This window comes from Danio rerio, chromosome 4 (genome assembly GCF_049306965.1).
Source record: "Danio rerio strain Tuebingen ecotype United States chromosome 4, GRCz12tu, whole genome shotgun sequence".
NCBI classification, from domain to species: Eukaryota; Metazoa; Chordata; class Actinopteri; order Cypriniformes; family Danionidae; genus Danio; species Danio rerio.
Window position 1 is genome coordinate 48166146 of NC_133179.1, and position 18492 is coordinate 48184637.

Genomic DNA, 18492 nt, shown 5'->3' on the forward strand with positions numbered 1-18492 from the left:
AAGCCAGAGATTGTTTTCGCCCAGTTTCGAACTGGGGACCTTTCGCATGTGAGGCGAACGTGTTAACCACTACACTACTGAAACCTTCAGGCAAATCGTGCTGATAACCCTTTTTGATTGGGTGCCTGTCGACGATCATTGCTGGTGCGGCAGTGGATGCTATTATTTTCTCGCCAAAAGAAGAGCACTGTTTCTACTCGGTTTCGAACCGGGACCTTTCGCGTGTTAGGCGAACGTGATGACCACTACACTATAGAAACCCCACAAGTGCTTGCACCAGCGAAGTTAGGCCTGCAAGGATAAAACAAGGCGTACGCGTTGGTCAATCGAGCGGACAAAGTCAACTCGGCGTGACAAGCTCCCTGCAGGTATTAGGGCCAATTTACAATCCGGGCCCGACACAGCTGTACAGGTCCTTGCGAAATGTCCCCTTTCATCACATTTGAAGCACCTGAATTCTGGGCGTTCCTTCATCACATTTTCTGAGCTCATGCATAGTCGACAGGTTTTTACCTGATTGGTGTGCATGACTCTAAAGTGCTGTGGCCCTTCTGCCGTCTTGATCACATGTTTTTTGATTTGTCAGGGAAACCAGAGCACCCAGAGGAAACCCACACGAACATGGGGAGAACATGCAAACTCCACACAGAAACACCAACTGACCCAGCTTAGGCTCGAACTAGTGACCTTCTTGCTGTAAGGCGAACATGCTACCCACTGCACCACCATGCAGCCACCATACACATTTTTTCCTAAAATGTATATATATTTTAAGTCTCAGCTCTGCAATTTAACTATTTTTGTGGCAAATATTTTTTCATTTTCTTTCAAACAGTAGGCTGAAAAAAAAAACTAATTTTAGAATAACAATTAAATTGCCGGCAATGTGGTGGCGCTGAGGGTAGAACGTTCGCCTCACAGTAAGAAAGTCGTTGGCTCGAGCCTCAGCTAGGTCAGGTGGCATTTCTGTGTGGAGTTTGCATGTTCTCCCTGTGTTTGTGTGGGTGTCCTCCGGGTGCTCTGGTTTCCTCCACAAATCCAAAGACATGTGGTAAAGGTAAATTGAGTAGGCTCAAATATATATATATATGTGTGTGTGTGTGTGTGTTTGGATGTTTCCCATTGCAGCTGGAAGGGCATCTGTTGTGTAAAACATGGATGGTGCTGGATAAGCTCTTGGGTTATTCCATTGTAGCAATTCCAGACTAATAAAGGGACTAAGCTGAAAAGAAAATTAATGAATGAGTTTTTGCTTCTACATTTTACCAACAGTAAACCGGAGCATTATTGAACAAAGAAACATACAAAAGAACCATTCCTTTTCATTGATACAACCTTTATGCAAAAATCTCCAAAAATGAGCTCTCTACACTTTTGAGCGAACTCTGTTCATTTTCCTGGTGTGAAGCTGATTCTGTTAAATTGCTCCCTGTTAGCAAAGTACAGCTCTGCAAATGCAGCGAGCTGGGCCACTGCATTTTGAGAGACACCTTCTCTCTGGAACGCTCTGGTCATGGTCGCTCCACGTCTTGTCAGCTTCAAAAGCCTTTTGTAGCATGTATGACATCACAAACATTATTAGCTGAAAAACTATTTAAAACAATTAATACCTTTATGACCAAATAATTACAATGCAACCACCTATCGTAAGCCTAATGAGCACGTAAAATTATATAAGTATCAAATGCACATTTGTTTGTGTGTGTGTGTGTGTGTGAGTGAAAGACAGCATGTAGTAGTGTGTGTAAGAGAGAGAGCCAGTACATGTATATGAGAAAGCATGTAGAAGTGTGTGTGTGAGAGGGAGGGCTTATCTTTGTGAGTGAGAGCATGTACATGTGTCTGTGAGATGTCTATGTGTTTGTGTTGGCAACATTGTATCATTTACAGTCATGCTAAAAAAGTATTTCTGAATTGAATTGAGATAGAATGTAGGTGTGTGTGAGAGAGAGCATGTACAAGAGTGAGTGTGTTAGTGAGAGTGTGTACAAGTTTGTGTGTGTGTGTGAGTGAGACTAGTTAGTTAGTGTTGTGCTGAAATTTGATATGTCCTGAAAACTTGTCAGACCAAACAGTTATTTACTTTTTGGTTTTATTTATTTAATAAATGTATATGGTATTTAAGCAAAGTTTTAGGGGAACTGGATATAATTATAAAGAATAATATTTTTTACATAATATAATCATTTTTATTTTTACATTTTATTTTAAATAATAATAGGCCTACACACACACACACACACACAGTCTAAAAATTGATTATTAAGCATGTAATATACACCCAGTCTAAAGCATGAAGTTTCCAGAAGCACTTAAACTGCTCAAGGCTGGGCTAATGCTGAGGTTTCATCTTTGGGTAGAGACTCAATAATTTCCATCTGCACAGTGTGACTTCACATTCGACCGGCGCGCGCGTGTGTGTGTGTGTGGCTTTTTTTCTGTGTTAGTGGGCGAGGCCGCAGGTTTCAAATCTCCCGGGTTTGCACACGCAACTACTTGTGTTTCGTAGATACGTAATCACAAAACACCTAATGACCCATTATCAAGATAACTCATTTGAAGCACAATGAGTCGACTCTTTTATAGATGAATCAACAGTTTTAAACACTGTACACTTACAGATTTAAACATTAGCTGCATATTTCACTTCACGTAGAGCTGTGTTACACTACATGGAAGGGCATTTTCAAAAAACCATAATATGGGCTCTTTAACAAAATAAATACACTATTTAAATAAAATAGAAATCAACAAGTAAAATAGAAGAAACTGTAGAACTGTTATGGTTATAAACTATATAAATACACACACATGTAAGAGTCCATCTATTAGTCCCATGACGGAACTAACAGCAAAGGGTGAAGGTTAAATGCGTGTAAACCTTTTAGCACATGTGAAAAGAAATATTTTTGTTAGTTATAATTTATTTTAATTTGTTTCTAGCTCTGAAATTTAATCTGACTCCAATTTATAATAGTTTTAGATTTAGATTCATCTAATTCAAGCTGATTACCTTATAGGTTGTGATTAGGTCTAATTTAGATTGATTAACCTAATAAATCCTTATATTCCATTAATGTTTCATCGTTTACTCAAAGTCGCTTAGAGTCAGTATGCTGGCCAGTTTCATCTGCTCACGGACACATCCTCGCCAGTTCCGATTCTTAGCAGATAAGCTAATTTCCTTTAAGTAATAATAGGCCGCCCCATGCTTGCACATACTTAAAGAAAGTTTGATTTAACCCCTAGATTATATCATACCCCTAGATTATATCATCAGTGATTGTCAGAAATCAACAAGTCTCTAATGCTGTGCCTATGCTTTATCCAATGAGCCTGAATGGATGACTAATCCTGGTTGTAGGCTGCGGAAACATCAGCCTAAACAATCTACTAGATTTACATGATTTCGGGAGAAATCAGAGTTAAACAAGAATTTCACATTTATTTGTCAGGAAAAGATTTTCCATTGCAGTTCACATAATTAAACAAAATAAGCCAATCAAGATTGTACAACATCAATTACTTAAAGATACATTTAAGAGTTAAAGAGGAATACCTGACCATGTAGAAATACATTGCAGCATATAAGTCCTGATGCAGAGCTCAGAGACTCACAACCTGCAATGGGGTATCCTGTTTACAGGATCCCACGGACACTTCTGCATCCTTTGCCTAAATACTCAAATCATTATAAATTCAAGACAATAAAAGCTTCACCAAGACTCTTGCCTGGTCATGAGTTGATGCGAAGACCATTTTCCCTGGAGTGGAGCATCTGGCAAAGATCTTTTTAAAGTCAAAACCCAAATTAACTGAAATAAGGGAGATTGTAAAATATTACAGTGAAATTAAGACCACTTTATCAATCACACAGAGACATTTTAAATCACACCAAACATGAATATAAAGCCACAAGATACACCATATTAAAAACTTACACATTCTGTGTGGGATATGAGTGAGCTACTCTGGTGGAGAAGGTAAAGTCCAGGGCAAAGTGGAGGGCTCAGGATGCATGATCGAGACAACCTGAACAACTGGTTTTTTAGCTGATCTTCTTCTCAGATTAGAAAGTTGTTTTAGATCCTGACCATTCTCATGGTTTTTGTCTCGTGTGGAGTTCCATAACAGTTTCAGGGTTTATTATTTATTGTCACTAAGTTATTGTTACTTTTTTCTACTGGATATGTGGTTTATATATATATATATATATATATATATATATATATATATATATATATATATATATATATATATATATATATATTGATTTGTCTATTTGCTGGCTTGCTATCAGAAAACAAACACTAAGCTAGGCGATAGATTAATTAAATTCTACAATTACAAGTGATTTGTAATTTGTTCATTAATAACCCATTTTTTGTTTAATAATGTTTTTCTATGCAGACTTTATGTATTGGTCTAATATTTGTATAAAGATAGTTTGCATTTGCATTTACTCATTTAGCATCTTTTATCCTGCGACAACAACTAATGACACAAGAAGAAACAGACTCAGCCTACCAAAAGTTCAGAGCTTGTGTTTTTGAATGCTAACAAACCTTAAGCCAAGTCCAACAAGTAAAGCCACACAATGTTGTTTTAAAGCTTATTTAATTTTATTTATTTTTTTAAATGCACTGTTCTATTCTCAAGTCAAGTTGTTAAGCTCATTAGGCCCTGTGGCTTTTGTTTTTATTTATAATATCTTTCACTTAAATTGCTGTTTCATAAAAACATCTACTGGGAAGAGTTGCCATATTTGATATAAAGATTTTATGGCACAAACACATTATTTAATTTAAAGCTTACTTGTTTTTATTTATTAAAAAGCCTAGCTTGATGTGCACTATTATGTTTTCTTTTGCTTATTTTATTGTCGTGATTTATAAAGTAATCTGATTTGTTATAAAAGCTTTTCTGGTAAAATAATAATAATAATAATAAAACAATAAACAACAATTAAACAGTGTTTAAGTGTCTAATGCTGGCAGCATCATATGTTACAAAACTATTCACAAAGACTATTTGATTTATTAAATAACTCATCTCTTATGCTTTCTTTCATGTTATGTGACAAAATGAATGAATGACTCGGATTAACTAAAAGATTCATTAATTCGCTCAGGTGCACGATGTGTAGTGCGAGACAAGATCAGTTCATTTTTCGAGTCCTCTATCGAGTCGTTCGTTCACCACATGAAAGACTACAGCCAAACATATGCATTTATATGCCAATCATATGCATTTAGAGCCAGAAAAAGAATTGATCTGTTCACCTCTCGAGTCCTCCGATTCTGTCACGTGATGAACGAACGACTCAAGAACCAGAAGACTCAAAAGGTAAACTAATTATCATGGCTCCTATCGGCTCAGACTGTGTACATTGGTTAAGATTATATGTGACTGTCATTGTAACGTGAACGCACCACTGACATTTGAAGACATGAAGAGGTGAGCTGAGAAAGGAGACAACAATACCTATAGACAAAAGAGCAGGTAAACATTGAATTGTTATTTTCTTCTTCTTATAATTTATTTATGACTCATTTGTTGTGTAATCAACCTTCTGTGCTAGTTGTAGATGTGTTTGGAAGCAATTCGTAACATTTTAATAATATTTTGGCAAATTGAACCAAATGAACGAAATGACTCGAAAAAAGATTTGTTCATCTCGATCAGTAAATAAAATGATCAGAACTTCCCATCACTATTGAGTATGCGAAATTCTGTTGTACGCCACTGCGAAAAGGGGCGGGATTAAACAAGATGATTAGACATGAATGGTTTCTCTCCAGTGTGGCTCATGATGTGTTGATTAAGGTGTGATGATTGGCTGAAACTCTTCCCACACTGAGTGCATGTGAATGGTTTCTCTCCACTGTGGATCCTAATGTGTCGATTAAGGTTTGATGAAAAGTTAAAACACTTCCCACACTGAGTGCATGTGAATGGTTTCTCTCCAGTGTGGATCCTCATGTGTTGATGAAGGCGTGATGAGCAGGTAAAACTCTTTCCACACTGAGTGCATGTGAATGGTTTCTCTCCAGTGTGGATTGTCATGTGTTGATAAAGGGTTGATGAGAAGTTAAAACTCTTCCCACACTGAACACATGAGAATGGTTTCTCTCCAGTGTGGTTCCTCATGTGTTTATAAAGGTTTGATGAGCGGTTAAAACTTTTTCCACACTGAGTGCATGTGAATGGTTTCTCTCCAGTGTGAATCCTCATATGTTGATAAAGGCCTGATGAGCGGTTAAAACTTTTCCCACACTGAGTGCATGTGAATGGTTTCTCTCCAGTGTGGATCATCATGTGTTGATTAAGGTGTGATGATTGGCTGTAACTCTTCCCACACTGAGTGCATGTGAATGGTTTTTCTCCAGTGTGGATCATCATGTGTAGAGTAAGGGATGATGACTTCCTGAAACTCTTCCCACACTGAGTGCATGTGAATGGTTTCTCTCCAGTGTGGATCATCATGTGGTCATTAAGGTTTGATGATTGGTTGAAACTCTTCCCACACTGAGTGCATGTAAACGGTTTCTCTCCAGTGTGTATTTTCATGTGAATCTTAAGATTGTCTTTTCTTCCAAAACTCTTTCCACACTGAGTGCAGATGAAACGGTTCTTGTCTCTCCTTTTCAAATTACCATCAGTCTGTAAATAGGTTTTTTCCTCAAATTTGACATGATGTTCCTCCTCTTTACTCCCCTTATTCACTTCAATTAAGTCTAAAATAAATAAATAAAACAGTTTTCATTAAGTCTTAAAAACTCTCATCAAAAGCTGAAAAGTGAGAAGACACAGGAAACATTGGCTACACATTTTGATGCAAATTGATAAAATGTAAAAATAAATTGTTTAAATGTAAAATAAATCAGATCATATTGTGTTTGGTCCATTAACGTGTACACATTTATACAAAGTCTTGGATTTCATTACAGAGGTCTTAATTTATTTATTTATTTTACCTTTCTAAGATTAAGTTCATACATTGATTGTTTTAAAACATCTATTTCATAATACTTTAATATGAGGAATAAAACACTGCTTATTGTCAAAACTCATTCCTAGGAACTTTACCTTTTTCACAACTTGTATAGTTTCTCTATCTAAAAAAGCTCCTGATCTAAATGCATAGATCTTAAAAAACAAAAATGCATGCATACAGTTTTTGACTTAGAAAAATTAAAACCATTTAAAACTGACCAGTCATATATTTTATTTATACATATTTAAATTTGTCTCTTGATTGTATACATATTTTTCCTTTATAACAAATACATAAATCATCTACATATAAAATATGAAATATATTATTCCCATTAACATTTACAATATTATTAATTTTAATACTAAATAGTGTTACTGATAGTATACTTTCTTGGGGCACTCCTGATTCTCATATATGCTATATATGCTCATATATTCAGATAATATAGTTTTCATACGCACACGAAAAACTCTATTGAATAAAAAAAATTTGCAATAAAATTAGGCAAATTTCCTCAAACACCCATCTCGTGTAAATCTTTTAAAATACCATACCTCCTGGTAGTGTCAAAGGCCTTTTCCGGATAAAAAAAAAAAAAAAAAAACTGCTTGTATGTGTTCTTTTTTAATAAAACCATCTCGTACAAAAGATTCTAATCGTATAAGATGGTCAAGAGTACTTTTCCCTCTTCTAAACCCACACTGATATTTATTAATCTTCTGTTTTTTTTTAAATCCACACCAATCGATCATTAATCATTTGTTCCATTGTTTTGCAAAGGCAACTGGTAAGTGCTATTGGATAATAATTATTTAAATGATCTTTTCCTGGTTTAGGTATTGGTATAATAATAACTTCTTTCTAAAAGGCTGGTATTTCTCCTAATTTGCAGATATTGTTAATCCGACAAGATGCAGAAATGCCATCTAAAAAGATGACCTGCTGTTTGTCCAGTCAGGGACATTGACAACATAAATATACAAATAAAAATGTTAACCCGGGGTTTGCGAATGTGAAACGTCTATTAATGAACACCAGGTATAGCATGAGCAGTGTGGAACGAGATTACAGATAATACAGGATTCTGTTTATCCAGTGTTAGAATGACACGGAGTTAATAATTTCAAGAGTTAAAAGCTCTACAAATACTCAGCCTCAGCTCTCAGAATAAACAGAGCACAATGACAAACAGTGACATACATAAATTGTCAATCATATCATAGCAGTGACCTGATCTTATATGCTATTGTTTTAGAACTTACAATTATTGGAGAAATGACCAGGAATAATACACAATAGAAAACAGTATAACTCAAGGGCGAACTGGCCATAGGGAGACATAGGGACATTTCCCCTTGGTCTGACAGTCATCTGACCTGCTGCCACCGTGATTCTGGCCCGCTCTGCCCCCACTTATGATGAACATTGCGCTTAACTCCCCATACTTAATTTAGTAATAGGAAATTAATCCTTAACAAAGTATGAAAGTACAATTATTAAGCATATTATAAATGTGGTTGTAAGTCAGGAATACAGCATATGTAGCTGCAGTTATGAACTGTTTAATAACGCTTATTCATTTAGAGTTAATGCTAAACAGATAATGAATTCACTATTAGCTAATGCATAATAAATGGTTTATAGTGTGTTGTTATTATAAAGTGTTACCGAATTATCTGTTGTCTTAGACCCGACTCATGGGCGAGAATTAATGCTATGAAGTTTTACCTCCCTGACTCTTTATCCCTCCTTTCTGCTTTATAGCCATGCTTAGTGAAAGTAACACCATTGGCATATTACATAAACTTTACATAAACTTTGTGTGACAGGGTGCAGAAGGTAAGTGATGGTGATTGATGCCTTCAATGACCAATCAGTGCAGAGTACGCGCCTATTTATTGCTAAGGGCTGTAGCCTGTCATGAGGCATGTTCTGAACTCCACTTCCTGTGTGGGTGTGCGTGTGTGCTGGCAATGGCTTCCAGCCGGCCTGGTGTATGTGTGTTTCCATCAGTGTTTGGACTGATTGGACGACTGACTGGCCCACTGTCAGTTTGTGTGGTTGAAGACTTTTTATATCAATCGGCGAATTTGGTATAAGAGCACCTCATTCATGGATTCTCCTTCTCGTTCGGATCGTAAATGTGCCCACATTTGTCGCTGCTGTTAAAGAACATTCATGCTACAATCCAGAAGCATTTAATGCTATCGTCTGGGTGATGCTACTGTCTGAGTACTGACCGAGCTCTGTCAAGACCTCTTTTATTGTATTTAAAGAAAATAGAAGGTTCAGTTGCGTTGGCAGACCTTGGGCCGTCAAAATTGAACAAACTGTCATCAATGTGATGAAATTGCGTCCATGTTTGATTGCACCAAAGTGTATTCTGTGAATCCTCCTTTCCTGTGACTGTATAGTTCATTAATCCATTTCAAGAGCCCTCATTATTACTCTGTATTGAGTTCTGAGTGACTGATTTGTGTCTGTGCTTTGTGTAAAATTAACCTGTGTGAGAGGAGCCCTTTTCCCATTAGTAGCTCTTGGTATTTTCTTTCTGTTTTTTTGCAGGAGCTGGGGGCCCACGGGTGAAGGAACCTTTTTAGTGGTTGTGCTGCTGTGCCAGTGTGTGCTGTGGGACACTTCTGATGCACCAGGGTGTGTGGCTGGAGTGTGCTGTGGTGTAAAAGTGTATGGTGTATTTCACTGGTGATCACTCCTGCGGGTAGCCCCAGTCCTGTGAGTGAATGGCTCTATTTGGGAACATTGATTTGGAGAGTATGATATGGAGTATTTTCTGTGTGCGGGTTGAATGATAACCACTTTTAGTGCCTTTTGTGAGTAAGCCCTCCAGAGCTGATTGGTTTAGGACCTATTTTAGTGTTAGCATTTTTAAAGAAGTGTGAATAAAGTTTTTGTATTTTTGTATTTACTCATTTCTCCTGTCTGCTCCTTAAACTAAAAAGAGACAAATCTGTGTGACCTTTAAATATTTGTCCTGGGTTTGAATCCCAGGTGGAATAGTCGGTATAAAAATTTAAACTGAGATAAGGCGTTGGGTTTGGGTGGTTCTAAGGGAGCTAACCCTTTAGCAAGCTTAACCATTGCTTGGGTCTCAGCACCCCAACCCTAAGCTTCTTTCCCGCACTCCGCTACATTCGCAAAACTCTCTGTGTGCCGACACCTCTCCACAAAAGGCTGTTAATTCGGTTTCATGGCGCATGAGCGGAGCTTATTTTATCAGCGTGCATGCTAACAACCAGGATTCACACAAGAGCATGTGCAAGGTGCGCGGGAATGTTTTTCTGTATGCATGCATCAGATTGCTTTCACAAACTTTGTTTCAGTTGCACATTGAGAATAACAAACTCGCAGGTGTGAAAGATGCTAAATGTAAATGGCCCCTAATGTCTTTAATCTGGGATTGCCAATAATCGTATCTCAATGCTTTTACTAGAAGACATTTTTTTTTGCCACCCGCAGGAAAATCCCACCCTGGGCGATCGCCCACATTGCCCATGCCTAAATCCACCACTGGCAATGCTAAACGTTATTGTTCCACTATTATTTGTTTGTTTTGTCTCACCTCATCCCACAACATCAATATAGTTTAGAATATTGTGCAATGTTTTATAATGATTAATTATTTTAGTGTCAATTTCATTCAGCATGTTTAAAATTGGGGCATCCACGTTTTCCGACATACTTTAAACCAGGGTTCCTGCAGGTTTCACCAAGTTAAATTTAAGACTTTTAATGACCATTTTGAATGAACTTTTAGACTCATGAAGGGCTAAAGAACTTTTCAAATGGCCCAGATTTTGTATTTGTCCTATGAAAAAAATATTATAATAAAAAATTATTATATTATTTTGGATATTTCTTAGTAAAAGATTTTAAATGTGTAAAAAAGCAAGCTTTACTAGTATCCACACACTTTTTATCCAAAATAAACTTTCTGTAAAATAAAAAAATGACCAAACGTTTAAAAAACTATAATAAACTAAATTTATGCACAATAATCTGTCCAGGTCGATGTTCTCAGCAGTAAATACATGGAGCACGTCTAAACCAGTGTTATTGTAAGGAAAATAATTAAACCATTATGATAAATAGAGTTAAAATGACCCTTTTCAATAAAAAAAAGTTTAAAGTTTTATTGAGATGGATTGTTGGTGATTGTATGGGTTTTGGCCGGATTGGGTAACAAAATATGAACAAACGAAAATAAAGACTTGCTTAAAAAAGATTTAAGACCTACAACACAATATTTCAGTAAATTTAGGACTTTTGAAGACCTAAAATTTTGATTTAGGAATGTACGACATTTTAGGACCCCACGGATACCCTGTTTAAACACAATAGCGCTGGTAATTAGTTATTATAATATTGATGTAATTCTAACTCAGATACTATCTGTGAGAACTAGTGACAACTACTAGAAACAACTTTAAACCCATAAAGAAGTTGATTAAAAAAGGGTAATTGTGATCAACGTGACATATGCAAATGGAAAGTACTAAGCCAACACTATCACTGTAATAGCAGATATCTTCTATGAGAATAATGTAGGTCAAATTTTGTCAGCTCAGTTAAACTTTTTTTTAATTTATTGTTTTTATTTATTTATTTATATATAGTGCCAGTGCGCAGGGTACAGTCGGAGAACAAGAAAAGAAGGTTAAAAAGGTAGAGAAAATAGGAGACTAATAATACATAAAATAATGCCAAAAGACATGAGAACAAGTAAGAAAGAAACTCATTCCTGTCTTTAAATGACTGCTTATGTGCATTTAGTAGAACTAGGCAGCACACTCAGGGCTGCAAGATGGATTTAATTTATTATTCTTATTATTAAAATATATCTGAATGAGGATCAAATGACTGAGTTGGTCTTTAAGAATGAAAACTAACCTGTTTGTTCCTGCGGATCTTCCTGTTTGACTGTGAATGTTTCTTCAATCTCCACATCTTCACTCTCCACTTTAATAAACGCCATCTTTATAACAGTGTGGAGATCAGTCGCTTCAGCATGAATTTTTCTCTGTGTTTGGACACTTTATCCTGTTTAAAACTAATAAAACAATAAACAGAAACAAAATAACTTCTCTTTAACACTTGCTTCAATGGTTTCTTTATATGAGAGTAATTAACAAAACGTGTCTTTACAACACTTAACTTATTACACACTTTCCTGTTACTTTATTCAAACAATAGCCATTAGTTACTGAGAATAAAATAGTACTACGTTGTATAAAGGGTTAAAATAATATTTCCAACAGCAGTAACATAATATAGCATCGTATAAAAAACTTAAAACTTTAGAATTTTAACTTTATATCAGTTTATATCTGTAAACGTTTTCAAACAAACCTTTCTCCAGTTGAATCACAGCGACGAAGCGGCGCTGCCTGATGACGTCACGCGCCACGGCAAAATAAAAGTCTTTTTTGTTTAACTTTTTTGCCACGATCTGTTGCAGTCATGACCTACTGATACATTTCTCCCATGATTTTCACTTTAGACTATATCTGCTCTCTCTCACAAAAACCTTAAATCTAAATATTTTCTTAACTTTTTAATCCACTTTATAATGATTTGTATGTCTACAACACATTACTTCCTATTAATATCTGAGTCCAAATCTCATCCTCATAATTATGACCTCTTCTTTTCTATTTCTACAACTTCATAGGCCTATGTAGAACATGAATTGTTGTCTCTTATTATCTGTGTTCCATGTTTCCTGCCATTCTTTAGCAATCTTCAGTAATATATAATTTACCTTTACTTACAAAAGCATTAAAGGGGTAAGTTACATAAAAATCACAATTCTTTAATTTACTCATCCTCTACTTTTTCCAAATCTGTTTGAGTTTCTTCTGCTGAATGCAAATAAAGAGAATACAGGGGCAAAAAACAGCCACTGTATGGTTCAACAGTTTGGACATGGATGAGGTGAGACAAAACAGACAAATAATAGTGGAACAATAACGTTTAGCATTGCCAGTGGTGGATTTAGGCATGGCCAATGTGGGCGATCGCCCAGGGTGGGATTTTTCTGCGGGTGGCAAAAAAAATGTCCTCTAGTAAAAGCATTGAGATACGATTATTGGCAATCCCAGATTAAAGACATTAGGGGCCATTTACATTTAGCATCTTTTACACTTGCGAGTTTGTTATTCTCAATGTGCAACTGAAACAAAGCTTGTGAAAGCGAACTGATGCATGCATACAGAAAAACATTCCTGCGCACCTTGCACATGCTCTTGTGTGAATCCCGGTTGTTAGCATGCACGCTGATAAAATAAGGTGAGTTGCACATTCTGAATTTACACTCAAATAATATCTGATTGCTGACATTATAAAATGTAAAATCTAAACATGTGCATGTATTGTTCAACAGTGTATTAAGTTTTTCAGTCATTTTAAAAGCTTCTTTACAACTGTTTAGTTATTTGTTTGTTTGCTTATTTGGTTATAAATATTGTTTTTATTCTGACAAATGGACTGTAGCCCAAATAAGTTTCAACCTATTACGTTGTTACATTCCATTGTGTTTTGAATGTATTATTGTGTTTTGGTTTTTCTCTCTCTCTCTCTCTCTCCGTTCCTGCAACCTGTTTCTTAGCTAGGTGTGGAGGAGAGGAAGTTGATTGCTTGCACCTGCTACTCGTTGCCCGGCAAGCTTAAAAGCCTGCCAGTTGCAAGCCACATTGAAGCTTGCTTCCAGAGTGTGGTCTCTCTCCTGCCTGGTTGATCTATTGTGAAAAACTATTGGTGCTGTTGTGTTTAACTTGTTGAAGTTAAAATCTGTTGTTAAAGCCCCTGAAGCCATTTGAGCTCTGTTTATGAAAACTAACTTTGTGTTTGGAAGCCGTAGGGAGGTGGGTGCCATTTTATTTCTGAAACCCTTTTTCTCTTGTTTATGTTTAGTTAGGGAGTTAGTGTACATTTCTGTTGTTGATTTATTTTACTTTGTCAGTTTAGACAGTTTTACTCCCTAACTAGCTAGAGTGTACTTTTGTTTGTTGTTTTGGCCTTTCCCCCTCCTGAAGTCTATTTTTGCTTCCCAGTTTTGTTTTCCTATTGTACATTTGTTAATAAATTATTTAACTTGAATTTGGTGTGTTGTCGTGAAGGCAGGGGACTGACCCACACTCACCCCAACCAACATTTTTAAAACTTTTCACTGTTACTCCCGCTCCTAGACACTTACCATCAGGGACGTAACAGTGAAAATTGGGGGCTCATCCGGGATTTGAACAAAGTTAAACGTTACCTTTTCAAATTTGACTTTGAGAATTTTGTATTCTACAATTTGAATTTTGGGGAAGTTTTGTAACTTATTAGTGATTTTTCTTAGTCTAATTGTAGTTGTGGCTGTTTTCTTTTTTTTGGAAAGGGGCAGATAGGTTGTATTTTGTAAAATGGAGTTTGATTTGATTGAGTTTAGTCTTGCTCCCACAGTAGAAGTTTTCAATCGTTGTCGTAAGAAGGATTTGCTGTTAATTGCTGAGTTCTTTAAAATCTCTGTGTCTAGGGATGTTACTAAAGCAGTTTTAAAAGATGAGCTATATACTGAGTTGGTTAATTCTGGTATCCTACCAGTTGAGTCAAAAACTGATGGGCTAGAGGAGCAGGAATTAGTTGAAATAGCTGAAACTAATGTTGACGCTGTTCCTATTGGTATTGAGCCAATTATGGATCCTTTATTGGAGATAAAGCTAAAGGAGCTTGTGTTAGCCATTAAACAACAAGAGCATGAAACTGAACTTGTTCATCTTCGTGTGATTGAAGTACAAGCTGATAGAGACATTAAGCTGAAGACTTTGTCACTTGAGGCAGAAGCTCTACGCTATAAGCCTGTGTCAGCTCCAAGTTCAAGACCTTCCTCACCCCTGACTGCTCTTCCTGCACAGAGTAGCACTGTTAATTTAAACAAGCCTGTGTCAGCTCCAAGTTCCAGACCTTCCTCACCCCTGACTGCTGTTCCTGCACAGAGTAGTACTGTTAATTTTGGCTCTCCCAATGATGCTCGGGTTAACTTTGATGTGGCAAAGTATATTAAATTAGTACCCCCTTTTCGAGAAGCAGAGGTAGATGCATATTTCACTGCATTTGAGCGGATTGCTGAAAAACTTGGTTGGCCCAAGGACATGTGGGGTTTACTACTTCAGTGTAACTTTGTGGGTAAAGCTCAGGAAGTATGTGCTGCACTTCCAATAGATCAGTCCTTGGATTATGATGTTGTAAAAGCTGCTGTTTTACGTGCATATGAACTTGTGCCTGAAGCATATCGCCAGCGCTTTCGAGGTACAACGAAAACAGCCAAACATACCTTTGTTGAGTTTGCACGGGAAAAGAGAACCCTTTTTGAGAAATGGTGTCTGGCCAGTAAGGTTAACTCTCTCGATCAACTGCAGGAACTCATCTTGCTTGAAGAGTTTAAAAATTGTCTTCCTGAGAACATTGTGATACACCTAAATGAGCAAAAGATAAATTCCCTCTCTGAAGCTGCAGTATTAGCAGATGAGTTTGCATTAACCCATAGGTCAGTATTTTCAAGTACTCGTCAATTCAGGCATCGAGGTTTTGCAAATGAACAGGTAAAGGCAATCTCACCCGTTCTTTCATCTGAGAAGTCAGAGAAAGTAAAACCCATGCTGGATAATTCAAGCCGAAAGCGTGTTTGTTTTTACTGCCTAGATTCTAGTCACCTAATATCTGACTGTAAAGCATGGAAACAGAAGTCTGCTTCTACAAAGTCAAAGAGTGTAGCTTTTGCTCAAGCTGGTTCTGTATCTGACCCCTCATTTCAACCACTCCAGGATTCTGGATATAAACCCTTCCTGATAACTGGCTCTGTGTCTCTTTCAGCTGACTCACCAGGCCAAACAGTATCCATCCTGAGGGATACGGGAGCTGCTCAGTCTTTCATTTTAGCTGGAGTGTTACCTTTCTCTGACAAAACATACACTGGCACAGATGTACTAGTCAGAGGAATAGAACTGAGCTGTATTAAAGTACCCTTGCATACTGTCTTTTTAAAATCAGATCTGGTCACAGGCCAAGCTCAAATTGCAGTACGGAGTGAACTGCCGGTGGAGGGCGTAAGCATCATCCTTGGAAATGACCTGGCTGGAGGTAAAGTTTTTCCTTGTCCTATTGTGTTGGATAAGCCTGAGGTGACTGTACAGCCAGATGTTGTTGCTGCTCATTTCCCTGCTGTTTTTCCTGCCTGTGCTGTTACTAGAGCACAATCTCGAAAGTTGGACGATGTTGTGAACCTCAGTGACTCCTTTATGAATCCTGTGTCTGGCATGTCTGAGTGTACACTCTTCATTAACCCTGAGATTTCTTCCCCTTGTGAAAGGAGTGATTCTGATTCAGCTGCAACTTTTTTAAAAGTTGGAAAGGAGGACCTTGCTGCTGCTCAGAAAGCTGATCCTTCCCTGTCGTTGTCTCTGGATGCTTCTGTCAGCTTTGAAAAAGCTAAAAATCTGAGTGGTCCAGTTACTTACTACTGGGAGGATGGTATACTCATGCGACGATGGAAACCACAAGTAAATGGAGATGTGTTAGCTGTACATCAAGTTGTGTTACCTTCTGCTTACCGTCCCCAGGTCCTGAAGCTGGCGCATGAGCATCCTTTGGCTGGTCACCTTGGTATCACTAAGACTTACAAGAGAATCTTGAAATACTTCTTCTGGCCTGGATTGAAAAACAGTGTTGTGAGTTATTGCAGAGCTTGCCATGACTGTCAACTCTCTGGTAAGCCTAATCAGACTGTTCCCACTGCCCCTCTTCAACCTATACCAGTTATAAATGAACCATTTGAACGCTTGATCTTGGACTGTGTTGGGCCCCTTCCAAAATCAAAATCTGGTCATCAGTACATACTAACTTTAATGTGTGCTGCTACAAGATTTCCAGAAGCGTTTCCACTGCGATCTCTGCGAGCTAGTGTAATAGTCAAAGAGATTATCAAATTCTGCTCCACATTTGGCCTTCCAAAGGTCATCCAAACTGATCAAGGTTCTAACTTTACATCAAAGCTGTTTGCACAGGTTTTAAAGGAGTTGGGAGTGTCTCATCAGATGTCGAGCGCCTACCACCCAGAATCGCAGGGGGCGCTAGAACGGTTCCATCAGACTCTCAAGACCATGCTCCGGACATTTTGTGTGAGTACTGGAAAAGACTGGGTGGAAGGTCTGCCTTTGCTATTGTTTGCTGTCCGAGAAACGGTCCAAGAATCATTAGGATTCAGCCCATCTGAACTTGTTTTTGGCCACACTGTTCGTGGACCCCTAAAACTCCTCCAGGAACAACTGCTGTCTAAAGAAACATCTGCCGTCAACCTGTTGGACTATGTCAGTAACTTCCGTGAACGACTGCATAGTGCCTGTGACATTGCTAAGGCCCATATTGTGTGTGTCCAGTCGAAGATGAAGTCAAGATCTGATAAGAAATCAGTTAAACGCAGTTTTCAGCCTGGTGATCAAGTGCTTGTTCTACTCCCTGTTCCATCCTCTGCACTCCATGCTAGATTCGCTGGCCCCTATTGCATTGAAAAGAAGTTGAGTGAGACAAATTATGTAATTTCTACTCCTGAACGCAGAAGAAAAAGCAGAGTTTGTCACATAAATATGTTGAAGTCTTATGTGAGTGAAAATAAGACACCAGATTCAGCAGCCAATGAAGTTGAGGCAGCCAGACCTGTTGAGGTGAAGACTGTTGTTCTCAGTTCTATTGTGGATGGTTCTGATGAAGATGAAGTGATACCTGCACACTTTCAAAATTCTACGATATTAAGTCAGCTTGATAACTACCTTGCATACTTGCCTGAAGATCAGAAGCAATCTCTTGCCCAATTGTTTAATAAATATCCCATGCTTTTCTCTGATGTCCCTGGCAGAACCTCTATGATCACACATGACATAGATGTAGGAAACTCTCCTCCCATCAAACAACACCCTTACCGTGTAAATCCTCATAAGCGAGAGATAATGAAGCAGGAAGTTGAATATCTCCTCCAACATGGTCTTGCCACACCAAGCCAGAGCCCTTGGAGCTCCCCATGTTTGTTAGTGCCCAAGCAAGATTCAACCTTCCGTTTCTGCACTGACTACCGCAAAGTAAATAGTGTGACCAAGCCTGATTCCTTTCCTTTGCCCCGAATGGAAGATTGTGTGGACAGAATAGGTAGTGCCCATTTCATTACAAAACTTGATCTTCTAAAAGGATATTATCAAGTGCCACTAAGTCACCGTGCATCTGAGATTTCAGCCTTTGTGACCCCTGATAACCTGCTGCAGTACTCTGTAATGGCCTTCGGGATGCGCAATGCTCCTGCAACCTTCCAAAGGTTAATGCAAAAAGTGTTGTCAGGAATCCCTAACTGTGAAGCTTACCTAGATGATGTAGTGGTTTACACTCACAGTTGGGAAGAACATCTGAGTATTCTTGATGAAGTCTTCAAACAACTGACTAGGGCT

At 37.7% G+C, this 18492-nt stretch overlaps 2 protein-coding genes and 2 non-coding genes across 7 annotated transcripts in view; 1 reads left to right on the plus strand and 3 right to left on the minus strand.

The window, feature by feature from the left end:
* zgc:113135 overlaps nucleotides 1–18492 on the plus strand; it is a 283991-nt gene that overhangs the window by 241616 nt on the left and 23883 nt on the right. The window lies entirely within an intron of this gene.
* On the minus strand, nucleotides 12–84 carry trnav-cac (transfer RNA valine (anticodon CAC)). The gene has a single exon. It is a non-coding gene; the product is annotated as a tRNA-Val (tRNA).
* On the minus strand, nucleotides 189–260 carry trnav-aac (transfer RNA valine (anticodon AAC)). The gene has a single exon. It is a non-coding gene; the product is annotated as a tRNA-Val (tRNA).
* Nucleotides 4718–12407, minus strand: LOC137490869 (uncharacterized). Its single transcript, XM_068219853.2, has 3 exons — nucleotides 12368–12407; nucleotides 11909–12068; nucleotides 4718–6737 (listed from the first exon to the last, which is right to left on the minus strand). Exons 2-3 carry the CDS (start codon nucleotides 11991–11993, stop codon nucleotides 5764–5766), a joined length of 1059 nt encoding a protein of 352 aa, XP_068075954.1. The 5' UTR covers nucleotides 11994–12068; nucleotides 12368–12407; the 3' UTR covers nucleotides 4718–5763.